The sequence below is a fragment of the Anopheles coustani genome, chromosome 3 (assembly GCF_943734705.1).
Source record: "Anopheles coustani chromosome 3, idAnoCousDA_361_x.2, whole genome shotgun sequence".
NCBI classification, from domain to species: Eukaryota; Metazoa; Arthropoda; class Insecta; order Diptera; family Culicidae; genus Anopheles; species Anopheles coustani.
Window position 1 is genome coordinate 39,925,331 of NC_071288.1, and position 17,499 is coordinate 39,942,829.

The 17,499-nt window shown below is 46.1% G+C and overlaps 5 protein-coding genes across 6 annotated transcripts; 3 read left to right on the top strand and 2 right to left on the bottom strand.

Moving 5' to 3' along the window:
- Nucleotides 1-3,333: 3,333 nt before the first annotated feature.
- On the bottom strand, nucleotides 3,334-4,817 carry LOC131272475 (peroxisomal membrane protein PEX16). The gene is made up of 3 exons (XM_058274216.1): nucleotides 4,545-4,817; nucleotides 4,212-4,461; nucleotides 3,334-4,140 (listed from the first exon to the last, which is right to left on the bottom strand). Exons 1-3 carry the CDS (start codon nucleotides 4,666-4,668, stop codon nucleotides 3,477-3,479), a joined length of 1,038 nt encoding a protein of 345 aa, XP_058130199.1. The 5' UTR covers nucleotides 4,669-4,817; the 3' UTR covers nucleotides 3,334-3,476.
- A 419-nt stretch (nucleotides 4,818-5,236) lies between these two features.
- LOC131260914 (N-alpha-acetyltransferase 15, NatA auxiliary subunit) lies at nucleotides 5,237-9,751 on the top strand. 2 transcript variants are annotated; one of them, XM_058262769.1, is made up of 6 exons: nucleotides 5,237-5,374; nucleotides 5,717-5,834; nucleotides 6,468-8,108; nucleotides 8,205-8,268; nucleotides 8,342-9,000; nucleotides 9,077-9,751. In XM_058262769.1, exons 2-6 carry the CDS (start codon nucleotides 5,778-5,780, stop codon nucleotides 9,386-9,388), a joined length of 2,733 nt encoding a protein of 910 aa, XP_058118752.1. In that variant the 5' UTR covers nucleotides 5,237-5,374; nucleotides 5,717-5,777; the 3' UTR covers nucleotides 9,389-9,751. The 2 variants fall into 2 exon arrangements, with proteins under 2 accessions (XP_058118752.1, XP_058118753.1); XM_058262770.1 differs by lacking the exon at nucleotides 5,237-5,374 and adding an exon at nucleotides 5,416-5,445.
- A 561-nt stretch (nucleotides 9,752-10,312) lies between these two features.
- Nucleotides 10,313-11,221, top strand: LOC131271740 (uncharacterized). The gene is made up of 2 exons (XM_058273261.1): nucleotides 10,313-10,495; nucleotides 10,566-11,221. Exons 1-2 carry the CDS (start codon nucleotides 10,373-10,375, stop codon nucleotides 11,217-11,219), a joined length of 777 nt encoding a protein of 258 aa, XP_058129244.1. The 5' UTR covers nucleotides 10,313-10,372; the 3' UTR covers nucleotides 11,220-11,221.
- Nucleotides 11,222-11,444: 223 nt separating this feature from the next.
- On the bottom strand, nucleotides 11,445-12,248 carry LOC131271741 (ATP synthase subunit C lysine N-methyltransferase). The gene is made up of 3 exons (XM_058273262.1): nucleotides 12,135-12,248; nucleotides 11,693-12,066; nucleotides 11,445-11,615 (listed from the first exon to the last, which is right to left on the bottom strand). The coding sequence occupies exons 1-3, from the start codon at nucleotides 12,235-12,237 to the stop codon at nucleotides 11,445-11,447; spliced, it is 648 nt and encodes a 215-aa protein (XP_058129245.1). The 5' UTR covers nucleotides 12,238-12,248.
- Nucleotides 12,249-12,815: 567 nt separating this feature from the next.
- On the top strand, nucleotides 12,816-17,372 carry LOC131261394 (protein O-GlcNAcase). The gene is made up of 5 exons (XM_058263417.1): nucleotides 12,816-14,058; nucleotides 14,236-15,086; nucleotides 15,156-15,217; nucleotides 15,615-16,168; nucleotides 16,245-17,372. The coding sequence occupies exons 1-5, from the start codon at nucleotides 12,855-12,857 to the stop codon at nucleotides 17,099-17,101; spliced, it is 3,528 nt and encodes a 1,175-aa protein (XP_058119400.1). The 5' UTR covers nucleotides 12,816-12,854; the 3' UTR covers nucleotides 17,102-17,372.
- Nucleotides 17,373-17,499: the final 127 nt, after the last annotated feature.

Here is a 17,499-nt window from a genome sequence, read left to right on the forward strand (position 1 = left end):
CCACCCAGCCCGGCGCGCCCGGCGCGAAAGGTAGCATGGTGCTGCTGAGGTTGCTCGGCCACACATTTCAAATGACACACCCACCCACAGAGGCCAAGAGGCGTTGCTGCCGCTCAGTCTGATTTAATAGAAAAGTCTAAAGGAACCAGGCATGCCCAAAACCCGACGGAGATCCGCGCACTCGTGGTTCCTAAACGAAGCATAAAACATGTTGGCACAAACGGCTGTAGTGCGGACCAGTTTTGTGCTGTTTGCGACCGATTGGCATTGAATTCGATAGAAATGGGCAGGATTGGTTGGATGTGGAAATTTGGAGAGGGGTAGGCAAAAATTCATCAGCATCATCACCCATCCTAACGGACGGCTGCAGACATTCAAACATCTCTCATTCGCCAACAACATCAGGGTCGTGGAGGAGTTTGCTTATTTTCCATGTCGGTAAACTTTGGATATCGGAAGATTTACAGAAACTGTTACGAGCAAAGGACAAATTCAAATTCTCCAAACAACAAAATATGGGTGCAGCATTTATGCCAACTAACAAAACTTCTGACCTACGCAACACACCTAGCAATGTTGACACAGCAGGCCCGCATTTAAATTACGCAATTTCATGTTCCCTCTAACCAGGAAATCTTTTTTAAGGAAGACCTTCTGAAAGGAACGGGCTTGGCCAAAAATACCGTACCTTTAAGCCAAACTTCATTTCATTCCTGAAACAAACTAAAATTAATATTGGCACAGGTGTACCAATTCCCAAATGGAACGTTGTTGGGGGACCTCCCACCCAAAAACCCAACAAAAATCGAGCTTATGAAAGTTATCCCAAAGTGGAGTGGTTCGTGGGTGCTGCTGATCCAGTGGATGGACCAGGGCAAATAGTGGAGCTACCAGCGACCAGTTACAAGGTTACTTTTGTTTTTGGCGGTACATGTAGCCATTCACTTACTTTCAGTCGAAATTCAAATTCTTCTTGTCGGGGGAAAAGAAAACACTCCAAACACGCCCCGCAAGAAACCGTAAGCGCGAAACACACCAAAAAATAAGCGCGAATGAACGACTAAAGCAGTGCAAAACAGAAATCCGTAAAATCCGTGCAGCATAGGCCTTAGGTTAGAGGGTCTCGCCTCGTGGTGGTCCGCAGTGCGGCTCGCCACAAATGTAGCGAGAAATCTGATCTGGTGAACCAAACGTTTCAACATCGGCGGAGAAAGGAGCGGTTTTCTGCAGGGAAGTCTATTGAAGGTTGTACACGAAGGAAAGCTTGCTCCCAAGGTCCTTTGGGGGGAGAATGCCGCTTTGAAGCTGGTTTTCGCTCGAATCGTATGTAAGGAGATGTTCAACGTTGTTAAGTTAAGGTATGGTTGGAGGTGATGAACCTTGGATATCGTACTAAAATAATATCAAATTCATATAAGTTGAGCACAATCTAGAAAACAAAAAAATAAATAAAAAAAGACACAAACATAAAATTCACAAAATTGGTTATGATTCTAACAATCACTAACATAAGTCTTATTAATTTAAAACAATATTATAATTTCTAAAAAAAATCAAACGTAAAAAGAAAATAAAGGATATGGAAATAGATTTTTGTTTCTATAAACCATCCATTAAATTGCGAAGCTTTAACGACCCGGGTCACAATTGATTAGTTTAATAATCACGATTAACCACTATTTTTGATCAATGACCATCGCGAAGTCAATGATCTGTCATGAGTACTAATTGGAAAGAATTGAAAAAAAAGTACGCTTCAAACAAGAAACATAGTTTTTACATTTAGTTGAATGCATTTTTCGGAAAATATCAAATGAACTGGATGGATAGAATCGCATTGTCAATTCATGAAACGTGCGATTTGTAATTAACCGGTAATTGACGAACCAACCGCATGTCTTCAGTGGCCTTAACCAACAAACCTAGAAAATAACTGACAAATTTGCAAATCCGAACAGTTTCGATGGTTGCCCTTCAGGTAGCTTTGCTACTCAGCGTTTAGCTGAGTTTGTTCCAGTTTGGTGCTGGCTAAAATTGAATGAAATCCATCCACAATGAACTGCCATTCGCGGAACCAAATACCGAAGGGAACCGTTACGATACGGGTGTCGTACGGCTGCGACATATTCCGGTGCATTTCATGTTTTCTTGAGGCGCGACGGACGAATTACCGGGTGGACGCAACTGGAACCACCTATAGCCAACATTTGCGGTCAATAGCACTTTTCTTGGTGCAAACAAACGGGTGGAGGGTCTTTCTTTTTTGGTATGGCCCGTAGATAATTCTGCCGATCGACAACTGAAGGTTGTGATTTGAAACCGTGCCTTCGAAACTGTCCGCGTGGCTCAACGATCGATTGCTGAAATGCCGTTCCGTCCCGAATGGGTTGGTCAAACATGTTTCATCCAGCGCCAGCGAGATGCATGGTGAAATGGTTTTCGTGGACGGAAAAATGGTCAGGTTCTAACATAGCCGATGCACACACTGCCGACATAACTGGGTCAAAGGGAAGTAAATACCATTTTTTGCAGCGCAAAATGAATCATAGAAGGAAAAATTTCACCCGGATACACACACAAATGGTTTATGAAAGCGTCACCAAGGCAGCGGGACATATGACTTAGCGCTGTGAGGACCGGGCAAAAGTGCATCGGTCAGTTAAATGCACTTCAGCAAAATAAATCCATTCCGGTGCAATATACATACTGTTACACATGATAGCGCAAACAACACCTGCACTCGAGTGGCGTTTATTTAACGGTGTTGATTTGCTTGTTTTAATGCACTGAACATTTGTTTCTCTATTTTGTAAGTCAAACAATAACGCTACTTTTGCATGGGCATGATGTCGATATCATATTTAGACGTCATTCTAAATAACGTTCAAACACTCTCGCAATAATTCTACAATAATCTATAAGCTAAGTCCCACACAATAAAAGATATGAAATAAACTATAAAATATATAAATTGCTGCAGGCATTGTATAATCCAGCTATGTGCGTAAAAGATAGTTAAAAATGTTATATATTTAACACATTATTGTGCACGACAAATGTTTCATTGGATTGCTCAATTTCTTTACCTTATTTCCGCAATCAGTAAACAGATGCAGATACAAAACAAACAAACAACCTGTCGCCAGTGATGCGCCTTGCAATCAATGCAATATAAGGGGCTCTAGCAAAGCCCACGGTTATGAGCGATACGGATTAAATTGAAGTGAATTGGTTCCAATCACCCAACATCTAAGGACAGTTTCGTCAGCGGGTGCGTCTCCCCAACCGTCACAAATCGGTAAACAACCGAAACATACTTGAGACGCACTGGTACTCAATTGGTAGACATCGTTTATTCAATATAATATAATTATGTGACAAAATAACCCCACACTGTTAACCCATAACAAGCATTATGCATCCGTGCACCAACGAAACTTAGCTTCCTCTCGAGAGAACTGCTCACCCGATTACGACTACGTAGACCACATGTAGAAGTACGTCTCTTGCCAGTGGGGAATGTAGGAAAGTATCAGCCGCGCAATGCTACCAGTCAGGGGCACATTGTTCCCGATACCGTTCAGAAGGAGGGCAATTTTTTCGCGCGTGTATCGATCGTAGAACGGCGACCGGAGCAGGTACAGTAACATCGCAACGCACCTCCGAGACAGTTCCACTCGCTGATCCTTGGATAGTACCTCGCGATTTTTATAGTACAAACGCAGGCTTGCACTGTCCAGTGCCAGGGCCACCAGGTAGCTCGTCCAGCTCTTAGTGCCGAAGCGTTTCATGCAGGCGAGGTGGACGAGCGGTTTGAATATGTATATAAGTTCCGCCGATTTCACCTGTTTGCCACCGTACAGGGCCGGCTGGTTGGCGTAGAAATTTTGGCCATCATCTACGGAAGGCAGCTTCCAAGACCGAGACATCAACGATGGCGAACAGTTGACCTTTCGCATGACCCGACCGGACCGTTTCAATACGATTCCGGAAGTTTCTCCTCCAAGATTGTCATGGAATGAAGCGTTAGCATGGGGATTTGGTTCCCTTACTGTCTTCCTGTTTAGGGCAGGAATCGGGGGATTGGTGACCATTTTGGTACTGGGACAGTACAACGTTAAAATTAATCGACATATGCACCTAAAATGATAACAATAAAACATGAAACATTCGATTATACGGAACAAGGCATCACTGTACTAAGTGCATACTTTACGACTTGTATCACAACGATAAAAAACCAACGGCCTCTTGTTCCCCATATTTTGTGAGCCGACAGTTCTATAAAAACTTCACAGTAATCGAGGGTCGTCAGAAACACTTTGAGCCGGCGGTCCAAGGTGCGTGTGTTATCGAATACTTTCTTATGTGCTTTCTCTATAATGCGATCATTGAAAAATACTAGCAAGTTCGACAACGAGTACACCAGCTCCGAGACGGCAGAGGAGTTGTTTATTTTGCCTGCAAACAAATCATTCTTAAGTTTTTTGCTTCTGACGGTGCAGTAATTCCGTTGTACAATCCAATCGTGCAAGTAAACTCACCGGCAACGAAATATGAAAGCCACTTGATGGTCAATTCGACGTCCCCCAGGGCGGACGGGTTTCCCGCTACCCATTTCACGTAGCGTTCGTAGAGGTTTTGCAGTTCCAATAGCGATGACGACATGTTGGTTAGGTTAGAGAACCTCGTTCGAAGGGTTCAAAGGTGAGAATGTATAAAAACTTGTACTCCTAAACGTGGTACATATCAGTGATACAGACGAGTGGAGATAAAATCAAAAATGAACTTTTCGGGACACCAATGTTTATCTTTAACTGCGCTTTATGTACTAGCTGTCATTGACCAAGGTCTGTTTAGACCAGGACCCGCTATGGCGGTAATAGTTTTGTCAGAATCGATTGTCAATACAGATGTGTCTTGTGTAGGAGGTTGGATCAACATTTTTTCCCCATCTGCCAGCCATACTAGAACGAATGTTTGCAAAGCCGACTAAAGAACAATTTCAAGGAAGTAATGGAAAACAATCCCTTCAAGCCATGCACATATTTGTAAACCAAAATTTAAAAAATCTATGTAATGTCATTTATTTGACAGCTTCGTTACGCAACTGGTACCGCGATTAGCTTTCTGAACACCGTATAGGAGTAAAAGGCACGAACGATAAGCAAATACACGCCAGAAAGAAATAAATAGCACTTACCGCAAGAGTTCTTCCTTCAGCGAACTGACGGATCCATGCGTCTTGCAGACGAGAATAGAGAACTGTTTCCGCGAGTTTGGCTGCGCGAGTGTGCTTCTGCCGTCGTTCGATACCGATTCTGCCCGAGAGGTGGTTCACGTTATTTTCGGAACTCTTGGATCCGCTTTACAGGTGCGTGTGTTCACAGAAACTCCTTCTTCCGAGTGCATGTCGTACGCGAAAGTGTATCCTGACCGAAAAAAGTAAATAGTGGACCAGTGCTTAAAGCACTTTTGTTATTGTACTCTGCCAATCCTGCGCTTCGTCTACCCACGGTCATTTTCCTGTAGGCATAGTGCACCGAGCGTGTGGTTACAAAATCGAGGGTTACATTTCGATAGCAGATAAGTGGTTTAAAGCGCTGCCTATGCTGCATCTCCCCGACAGTGAACCGTGTACGACCGCCGAGCATTGCGACTGGTTCTACTTTTTCTTCGTTCTTCTGCTTCTTCCTCCCGTGGGTCTTCCCTTTAGGTTTGCTTAGTTGAATTCGATCTTCTGACGGAACGGGAACGAGAGCGCAACATACCGCAAAATGCCTTCCAGTGATCCTTTGCCATCGAAGGAAAGTGCCCTGTTCCGTAAGATACTGGTAAGTAAAAGCCGAACGCATGGCAAGAATCCGATGAATGTGTAAATTTGCTGCTAGACATGTAAAATAATGAAGATTATCGCGAGCGCGATACATAATGTGTAGGTGCCTGTGTGCCTGTGTGACATGAAGTGTCAAAAGTAAAAAAATCGAACTTCATGCGGTGGACCAATGCTGTAAAATTTGAAACTCCTGCTATAAACCAGCCTCAGTGGTATCGAAAGTTAGTTTGCTAGATTTTGATTGACTTAAATTTTCACGGATCCGGATTATCTGGCGTGTTTTGTCCATTGTAGTGCGATTGTTTTGGGAGTGCTCGGTATTCGCCGTAAGCGCCGCACCTAACCTCACAATGTTTTCGGTTGTCATACCAACTTCAAGGAGATGTCAATACACCGAGTGCTCTGTTGCGGACCGGCAATATTGGCCGATTAAATAGATTGCCTAGTTTTGGTTAAAAAAGTACCTGCCTTCAAACATTTCACAAAAAAACGAACCACAAACTTGTTTGTAGTAGAATAGTGAAGAAACGTTTAATTCAGAGGGAACAGTTGGTAATAGGTAAAAACAAACGGCGAGTTGATGTACAATTTTTACTAACATTTTCTTTCCTCGTATTCTATCTCTGCACAGAAATGTTACGAAATGAAGCAATACAAAAATGGCCTCAAACTGGCCAAGCAGATCCTGTCGAATCCAAAGTTTACCGAACACGGCGAAACGTTGGCCATGAAGGGGCTTACGCTGAACTGTCTAGGGCGTAAGGATGAAGCTTACGAACACGTACGCCGTGGGCTGCGGAACGATCTGAAGTCGCACGTCTGTTGGCACGTGTACGGACTGCTGCAGCGTTCGGACAAGAAGTACGACGAAGCAATCAAGTGCTACCGGAACGCGCTGAAATGGGAGAAGGACAACATACAGATATTGCGCGATCTGTCACTGTTGCAGATCCAGATGCGCGATCTCGAGGGCTATCGGGAAACGCGGCATCAGCTGTTCAAGCTTCGTCCGTCCCAGCACGCCAGCTGGATTGGCTTTGCGATGAGCTACCATCTGCTTGGGGACTACGAGACGGCCATGAACATACTGGAGACGTTTCACAAATCGCAAACGATGGAAACGTTTGACTACAAGCATAGCGAATTGCTGCTGTACCAGAACGACGTGATCCAGGAGGCGGGCCACTACGAGAAAGCGTTAGAGCATCTGAAGACCTACGGGCAGCAAATACTGGACAAGCTGACCGTGCAGGAAATGACCGGGAATCTGTGCCTTAAACTTGGCCGCCACGAAGAAGCACTGCCCATCTTTAAGGAACTGATCGAACGGAATCCGGACAACATGGAATACTTCCGGAAGTATATGGAAGCGAGCAAGCTGACCGATACTGAGGATATCATCCAGGCGTACCGTACGATGCAGGCGGAGTACCCGTATTCGTTTTGTGCCCGGCGGTTACCACTCGACATTGCCACCGGGGAGAAATTCCATGAGCTTGCCGATGAACATTTACGACGCAACCTGCGGAAAGGTGTTCCACCACTCTTCGTCAACTTGCGCTCGCTGTACCGCGACGACGGGAAGATCAAGGTAATCGGCAAGCTGGTCGAGTCCTACTATCAAAACCTGGCCAGCAGCGGTTACTTCTCGGCTGCGGATGCCGAGAACCCGTCCGTACCGAAAGAGCCGGCATCGGCACTCCTGTGGACGATGTACTATCTCGCGCAGCACTACGACCACCTGCGCGAGTCGGAAAAGGCACTGGACTTTATCAATGCCGCAATCGAGCACACCCCCACGCTGATCGAGTTGTTCGTAACCAAAGGTCGCATCTACAAGCACGCGGGTGATGTGCTGGAAGCAGTGAAGTGGCTGGACGAGGCGCAGAGTCTAGACACGGCCGATCGGTATATCAATTCGAAGTGCGCTAAGTATATGCTACGTGCGAACCAGATCACGGAAGCCGAAGAAATATGCGCCAAGTTTACCCGCGAAGGTGTATCGCCGATGGAGAACCTAAACGAAATGCAGTGCATGTGGTTCCAGACGGAGTGTGCGCTTGCTTACCAGCGTTTGGAAAAGTGGGGCGATGCACTAAAGAAGTGTCACGAGGTTGATCGTCACTTTTCCGAGATTCTCGAAGATCAGTTCGATTTTCATACATACTGCATGCGCAAGATGACATTGCGATCCTATGTAGATCTGCTGCGGCTGGAGGACGTTCTCCGAAGGCATCCGTTTTACTTCAAGGCAGCCAAGTGTGCCATTGAGGTGTGTATAGCTGCTGATATGCGGCATAGATGTCGAGTATCACATATTTTAAAAGTTTAATACTAACGAATTTTGTCAATACATTATTTATTTTAGGTCTATCTACGACTTTTCGACCAACCCTTAGCCTCAGAATCGGCTGCAACAGATTTGGATATTGGTATGTGAGCGTGTGAAATGGTTCAAACATGTTTTTCTAATCTTGCATCTATTGATTTTTGCGCTACCCGTAGAAAACTTGCCTCCACGGGAACTGAAGAAACTTCGGAACAAGCAACGAAAGGCAGAGCTGAAGAAGGCACAAGAAGAGAGTGCCCGAAAGGAGCAGCAGAAGAAGGAACAGCACAATAGAAAGCAGCAGTGCGGTGAAGGCGACCCGGAAGCACCCCAGCTGGACGAGCTGGTACCGGAAAAACTGGCCCGCCCCGACGATCCGCTCGAGAAGGCACTAGAGTTTTTGAAGCCACTACAACTGCTGGCCAAAGACAATATCGAAACTCATCTGATGGCGTTCGAGATCTATCTGCGTCGCAACAAGCTTCTGTTGATGCTGCAGTCATTGAAACGTGCGCGGAAAATAGATGCCAGCAATCCGATCCTCCACGGTTGCATTATTCGGTTCCATCGATTACTGGAGCAGCGTCTCGCCAGCAAGGAGGACGATGACGCGCTGGACGTAAACGTCAGAACCGTGATCGAGCGCGAACGGGAAAACCTGTTCCAGGGTCATCAGACGGCAGCGGCACTGAACGATGCGTATCTCCAGCAGCACAAGGGTAACCTGGACGCGGTATATGAGGCGGTGAAAGTAATGTACACACTGGACGAAAAGCGACGGGACGAAGCGATAGCGCTAGTGACAAGTGCCGACTTACAACAGGTTCCGTTGGAGGTTCGTAGGAATTGTAATGAAAAGAGTAAATCTTTCAATCAAATTCGCTCATTTGCATTATTTTTTTTCGTTACAGAAAGCGACGAAATTATTCCTGCTGCTCAAATCGGGTTACTTTGGCCAGTGTGACGAGCAGCTGAGTGTGTTCAAGAAAATATGCCAAAAGCGGTACCCGCTGGCGGTAGTGTTTGCCGACGTTAGCGCAGCCCCCGTAACGACACTGACAACGACTCAATCGTCTAGCGCGGAAAGCACCCAAACGACGGTAACGGACTCCAGCAATACCGGTGGCCGAGGCACGATGTCCGCTAGCGAACACCAGACTCCCACTGTGTCGGTGGAAAAGTTGGCGAAAAAGCAGAACGGGCCGCAGATCAAATCAAACTAACAATTCATCCCGCCATCCCTAGTATGAACCGCTCGTCAAATATCGAGTAAACGAAATATTCTCTCCGGTTGTTGGATCCTCTATCCTCTCGTTCCTTTATTTTTAAATTCTGCCTACCCTATCCGCAAACCTTCCCGCCGGACTCACCCACCCGATGGGAAGACAAGAAGTAGAGAAAACCATACTCCCCCGGAAATGAAGAGAACCATCCATTACCGTCGCAAAATCCAGCAATCAATCCGAATGCAATAGTCGCTTTGGGGCATTTTATTTCTTTCGCTAAGCCACAAATTGTGTCCTTTCGTTTGTTTGTGAAATGAAACTAAAATAGAAAATAGAAACGCGATAGTCCAGAAAAAGAAAAGTAATCGGGTCCTGCGTAATACATTTTTAATTTACTGATTTTTGGAACACAATGCACCAGCCGGGATAAGGGGAAAAAGTGTATTTTTTTAAAAGTCAAGAAAAGTAAAATAACACATTCAGGAATATTGTTACCCCTTTCAGGCACATCGCAACAGGACCAGGTTGGTGCTGTACCCGATAAGTTTTCTGAACCAGTGGAATGGACCCAATCGATGCCCTTCTGTTTGTAAATGTTTGGTGCTCCCGAAAAACAGGACCGTGGGCCGAAAGCATTATGATCCGAAACTTTTTCCACCATTACAAAAATTAAGTAACAGATGGTTCTTTCGATCGCGTTTTTAGCATGCGAATAGAAGAAGGAAGTAATTTGTGTTGATAATTTTATAATAAATTCAATATGAACCAATCATAACCGTAATTTTAAAAATCAAAACATTTAGTTAATTCTGACAACTGACATTTTTAATGACAACTGCGGTCATAAATTGTTTATTTGCACTTTGTTGTGACTTCGAGCTTATGTGTTTTTATGGCGTCCTCATAAACGATCGCGTGAAAGAAAAGTGCCGTCGTGATCATCAAATCAAACTCTTTAAAACGCCCCACTGTTTGGACCGAATGAAACCTTTCGTCGTAATTCGTAAGCATGAAAATCAGGACAATGTTGCACTTCAAAACCTTATCAAAGAGTTTGTCATGTCCGGCGCTTGGGAAGCTTTCGTGTCCTGTTTATTTAGGGAGGTAAGTGTGTTGTGTGCTGTTCTTTTGGTAAACTTCTATAGTTTGTTAAAGTTTTTGTTTTATTCCATAGATTACTCTCCAGCTGATCGTACTTGGTTGGGCGTTGATGTTTATTTTTTTCGGCATTCCATTGTACATGTGCGCCATCGCGATACCGTGCGTGGTCGTTCTGATCTGGTTCACGGTGTACGGTAGCTACTACAACAAATCCAATGAACTTGCCCTCCGCCCGAATAAGCTGTGCTGGGTGGCAGAAGTGTACGAACCTTTGCTCTCGGTCAACGCCAAGGCTCAGATGACGACGATAGAGAAGTGCTTTGCCGATCGACCCGGTCCGGAGGTGCAGCAGGAACTGGGTCAGATGAGGAAAAGAATCATCGGTACCATCAGCTGCCGCAATCACTTAGCCATGGAAAACGCAGGATTCATTACGAGACTCGCCGTCAGCCCCAGGTATGGACTATCGCCGGTGACGGACTATCTCATTCAACGAGTGTTGCAACATGCCTCCGAAAGTCAGTTATACGCAATCGAAACAGTGACTTCAGAATGTGATCAGGATGTGCGGGAAATTTATCTTAAAATTGGTTTCAATATACGCCAAGTGTACCACAAACAAATTATCGGCAATACGCTGAAGGTAATGAAATCGCAACTCGGTATCGATCTGCACGAGTGGAATCAAAATCGGGAGGAAATCAACGTAGAAGTACCTATCGAGTAAAAATGACTTTACAATTTCATTTCATTCACTTTTTTTCTATCTTTAAGAAAACTGATATGATAGCCAGTTTGATCAATTAGTTTTGGAAGAACATTAATGCGTATGAAGAAATCTCATTCGTGTTCACTTCACATATGAAATCTACACTAATAAGTAAGTTATGATACAACGACTTTTTTTTTATTGACTAACAATGAACCGACTAGGTTTAAAAAGCGATTGGCGTTAATTAAAGGAATCTTTCCCATCGGTTTTCACCGGGCGATACACCCAAACCGAGTCCACTCCTTCGTCTATTCGGTTCTCCACCTTCATAGAAGGAAACGGAAACCGGCATGCAATGACCGTCGTGCCAGGGGAAGCTTCTTGTTGTATTTTCTTTTCCAAGTCCACCATCTAGGGGAAAACAATAAAACAAACAATTGTAAGGCCTCTACTTTTTTAGCCCCAACAAATGGAAAACCCGTGCTTACCATTTGTTCTACACCGAATATCACAATATGATCGTACGGAGCAAGACTAAACTTCCATAGGTCTTTACGATAGAAGTTTGTTTTTCCTAGTACGCCGTGGCGAAGGGCGGCAAATCTGGAGTAGTAAACCAACCATGGATTGAGCTCGACACCATCGGCCTTTAACGATCGTTGGGCACGGGCAGCTGCAATAACAATTCGACCGTCACCGGAACCTATGTCCAGCAGCCTGCTGCTACCGCCCACAGGCTTTATGAACGATAGCACATTTTTTATCTGATTTGGCGTGGCCGGTACGTACGGGAGGCAGTGTTTACGCAATGCTGGTGCAACGAAAGGGTAGCAAACAATCGAGAGACCTACAGCAATACCACCTGGAAATAATAGAAAGTGGAAAGGTTTACACAGCATGCTACAATTGTTTGACGAAGCGAATACTTACCGGTAATGCTAATGAGAATTTTCCCCGAAAGAGATGTAGACTTTCGTTCTCCGGCTTTTACCGGAGGCACGGAAAATTGGGTTTCCAATTCGTTTGTTGACATCGTATAGGCAATACCAACCCCTTGGAGGGGGATGGAGGGTACCGGCGAGTTTGACACAACTAGACATCACAAAAATCCCATGTAGCAAAAGTGAAGTGAAATCGATTTCAAAAATATCTAAATTAATTCAATTTAACAGCTACTTACACTTGTAAATGAATTGCCAAAACAATAGAAATATTTCCTGAGTTAACAACAGAAAAAATCGAAAAGAGCAACGTTGGAATATATAATTTTTATTTTTGAAGTTCTCTTTCTACAGAAAAGGATTTCTCCTATATCGGGGTAGCTGTCAAAACAAACTGTTTTTGAGCAGCATCATAGTTGTTTCGGCTGATCCTTTCTTCTTGTACTGAAAATAAGATATTAGTTGGTTGATGTTTATGTATAATTCGTTTTATCTAGTTTACGATCAAAGTGTATGCTTTACGTTATAAGAAAAAGGACTATAAAAACAATAACAAAGGCGATTGATTAACCATCTGTGTATCCGGGACATTGTTTCGAAGTTCGTACAAGAAAATTGGGAATTATCTCCTGATTTTCGGGAACTAACTAGCATTTAGTCTAAGCCAATAGATAGAATAGCGGTGGCACAAGAAACATTCGACTACGATATGGCAGAAGCGACTGGAGAAACTCCGTCGGAAACAGCACTCCCGGAGGACATAGTACTGCAAGAGAAAGTGGAAAGTCCTCCAGCCAGTTCCACCGCACCGGGAACTACTAACGATTTATCCAACGGGGAGACGGCGAACAATAGTTCTTCGGCCGATGGATTCATCTGTGGCGTTGTGGAGGGCTTCTATGGGCGACCGTGGACGACGGAGCAGCGGAAAGACTTATTCCGCAAGCTGAAGCAATGGGGCATGGATTCGTACATTTACGCCCCGAAGGACGACTACAAACACCGGGCGTACTGGCGAGAACTGTACACCGTCGAGGAAGCGGATCACTTGACCGGGCTGATAACGGCGGCACACGAGCAGGGTATTAACTTTTACTATGCCCTCTCACCGGGACTCGATATCACGTACAGCAGCTCGAAAGAGGTGGCTACCTTAAAGCGAAAGCTTGACCAAGTGTCGCAGTTCGGGTGCAAAGCGTTTGCGCTGTTGTTCGATGACATCGAGCCGGAAATGTCCAAACCCGACAAGGAAGTGTTCCAAAGCTTTGCCTACGCGCAAGTATCAGTGACGAATGAGATATATAACCACCTAAACTGCCCCCGCTTCCTTTTCTGCCCGACGCAATACTGCAGCTCGCGAGCCGTGCCAACGGTCAAGCAGTCGGAATATTTGAATACGCTTGGCTCAAAACTGGTAAAAGCCATCGACGTGCTGTGGACCGGCCCGAAGGTGATCTCGAAGCTGCTGACGGTCGAATGCATCGAGGAAATCACGGACGTGCTCAAACGGCCACCGGTAATCTGGGACAATTTGCACGCGAACGACTACGATCAAAAGCGCGTATTCCTCGGCCCGTATTCTGGCCGGTCGCCGGAACTTATTCCACTGCTCCGAGGCGTTGTTACCAATCCCAACTGTGAATTCCACGCTAACGCGATCGCCATTCAAACGCTCGCCTTCTGGAGCAAATGTAGTGCGGATACAAAAATATCGAGCTCCATCTCGTCCGATATCAAGCTGGAAACGGAAAACGAGCAGGGAATCTGTGAGGGCGATGCACCGGCATTTCTTTCCGAAAACGTCTACCATCCGCGACTAGCACTGAAGAACGCAATCGCCAACTGGCTGCCGGAGTTTTTCGAGGAAAAGGAAGCCTGGGGTCCGATTACTAAACCTCAGCCTGCTGTAACTAGTAAGTAGAACATTGCTTATTTCACGCTCGCTTTTCGTGAAAACACCGTTATCATTCTTCCTCTTCTTTGGTGTAACGACCGTTTTAGGTCATACCTGCCTATTATATGCTTAATAGAATTTTTCTTCTTGTATTTTTTTGTGTAAAATCGTTTCACCGTTTTCATCTGTATTTTAGTGGTAATGCCCATAATTCCTATTATACCATCGGTGAACACCTGCATGACACTGACATCGACCAGCACGACAACAACGACCACCTCCACCGTCCTCCCGATGCCAGAGGTAAACCCAACCCAGCTGCAAATGTTCGCCGAGGTTTGCAGTACCGTGACGAACGTGGCTGAAGCGCTACCCAACCCCATCATGAACTCGCTCGTATCGGCCACAAAGGTGGTCACTAATGAATCTCTGCCGAATCCCGTTGCGGCCGCGGTCAACAATATGGCCATCCCATCGACGATTCCCATCTCCAGCATTCCGGTGCCGATGCTGAACATGAAATCGTCGGACAACGACGATGAGCTTCCGGCGTGCGTAGATGCTTCCAGTGGGGATGATATGGATAAGCATTCTAGCCCACCGGTTGAAGCACGAACCGAAACGAATGACGCACCCGGAACGGCCTCACCACTCGAGGGCGACGCGGTGATAGCAGATGGGACGGAAGTAACACCGCTGGAGGAAACGAATCATCAATCGATGCCCGGGGGCGGTTCGGAACAGGAATCGAAAATGCTAGAACTGGACGACAATGAAGTGAAGATGGTCGATGCCAGCGAGGAACCGGAAGGGGATGATAAGATGATGACCGTGAGCGAGGAGCTGATACCGGTTGGGTCACTTCAGCAGCCCCCGGGGGATCAGATGGTGGAGGAGGACGATAAAACCGACGTTGTGTTCAGCTCGGCCAGCCCACCGGCGGCACCGGTTATTCCGGAGCCGATGGAGTGCGGGAGCAATCTGACCTCGCCAAAGCATCAGCTAAAAACGCACTTTGATGATATTATAATGTCTGAAACCACGTCTGTGAGTAGAGCTCTTGCATTCTAAGCTTTAGATTGGACATCAACATCTTGATTATTTTTCGTCTCGCAGACATGCTCGGGAACAATGCAGGTTGAAAGCTCCGATACATCACTCGAAATGGCAGAAGACAAGTAAGAAACACTGACTAATAATTTAAAATATACACAAAATGTGCATCAATCTATTCTCTCCTCTACTACCAAAAATAACTCTCCAAGATCCAAATCTCCATGTAAGGTAAATCTTACATGATTTTCGGCGTAATTTGTTTTATCCTGTTTTATTTGTTAAATCTTTTTGTGGAGTCGTTGTACTAAACACGCCAACGAATGTATTATATTACTTCATTTTGCTTAAATGGCTTAATTTAGTGTAAAAAGTGCCTCTACATTTTCCCTCTTGCCACAATTTCTACCAATATAAAAATATTATCAAACAATTGTTGCGATTTTTTTATAAAACCATCTCAACCACACGATCTAATTTTGTGGACATTGGTTTGTAATTACTTTTTGTTTTGGTTTGCAGAAATTCTCAAGAAAAGGATATAACTGCCGCTGATCTTATGCTGCTCTGTGATCTCTTTTACCTGCCGTTTGAGCACGGCTCGAAGGCCCTCCAGCTGCTGGCCGAATTTTTCTGGCTTCGAAACAACGCCTACGTTCTGTCCCAGCGCAGCAACAAGTCGCGGGCAGGAAAGCAGCGGACTGCGAGTGGAACGAGCATGAGCAGTTTGGTGGGGGTCGGCGGAACTCATCCCGGCCCTAGCAACGCCCCTTCGGCCGATGACATCTCCGAGGGCCCGAGCGAAGGAGGACCGGTGCTGGAGGGACGAGATTTAAACAAATGTGATGCCCAGGAATGGTTCCGCCGGTCGGCGTCGTTTCAGAGCCTGTGTCAAAATATCTTTCAGCTGACGAAAAAGATTGCCCGTTGCGCCAACAAAGAAATGTGCTACGATCTGTTTTCGTACGTTTGGGACATTGCCGGTGTGCTGTCGTTGCTGAGCGCGTTCGTGAAGTGGCTTGCCATGGGGAACTTTCCGGCCAACATCAATTCCAACACCCAGGGCGGATACACATGTGAGTTACCGAAGGCATGAGGTGGTTGGAAGTGAGGCAAGTACGATTTCGGTGATTTGCCTGTTTTTCTTTCTAGGGTTCAGCAAAGGTTGGAAGGAAACGTTCATGTCGGGTGATCAGGAACCGTGGGTATTTCGGGGTGGTTTAGTGGCCGACCTTCAGCGCCTGATCCCGCTCGATGCCGGTAACGATCTATTCCTTTACAAGACACCCGAAACGTCCGCCGTGAACGTGTACACCATGCGACCGTACACGTTCAGCGATGAGGCGGCACTGTACGAGATTTGTCACCGCACGGCACAGGACGGAGACGCGCTGCAGGATCGGCCGACCGAAAGCCAGCTCGAGCAACTGATAGCTGACCGTTACCTGGGTCCGTTCCTTACGATGGCACCCGAGTTTTGCATGGTGATCGAGGATCACAATGAGCAGCTGGTTGGGTACGCGTGCGCCGCCCTCGACACGAAGACGTTCATCCGCAACATGGAACAGTGCTGGATACCGGAGATGTGCCTCAAGTATCCACTGTCTCTGGTGCCCGCGCCCGGGTGTTCCGAATCCGAAAACAATGAAACCGACTCGAGAGAGGTCCCATCGACCGGCGCCGGGGGACGGGCGGCCCAAATGGTGCGTGATAGTATTCACTACTTCCACAACTTCCAGAACGACTACCCGGCGGCCGTGCTGAGCAAACATCCTTCACTCCTGTGCTGCCGCATCCTGAAGGAGTATCTCCTGGAGGACGAAACCGTTAGCAAGCGGGTCGTGACGGTACTGCTGGCAGCTCTGCGTTGCTGTGGCACCACGGGTGGCGTTCACGTGTGCATCAACCGGAACGATCGGTTTCTATTCCAGTTTTACGCGAAACTGGGCTTCGTGGAAATACCGCACACCGAAACCGACACGAGCATGTATTTGGGGAGAAACTTTTGAAAACGCATCCCAAGCCAACCGTTCGGGCCAACGTCTCACGTGTCCGTCCGATGATACCCAGGTTCGTTTGCACCGAACGACGCGATGCGTTGTATTGGTCCACGCAAACACCGTCTCTCGCAATAAGTCCTTCGTGGACGCACAGGAAAAAAACGGTCTTGAGGAAACATGTTTTCTTTGGCAAATGCTGAACAAATTTAATGTGCAAGTTCGCGTGGCGTATTAATATAGCTTATCAAATGAATAAAATACACATACCGTGAAGTGTAAAGACAAATTGTCGGACTTGTTTCTTCCTCTCCGCGTTCCGAAAGACGTACACATATGGATCTAGAGATTTTCCGTCTTATCTTCTTTCAAACATACAATCAATGGAAGATAAAAAAAACCGGAGTTCG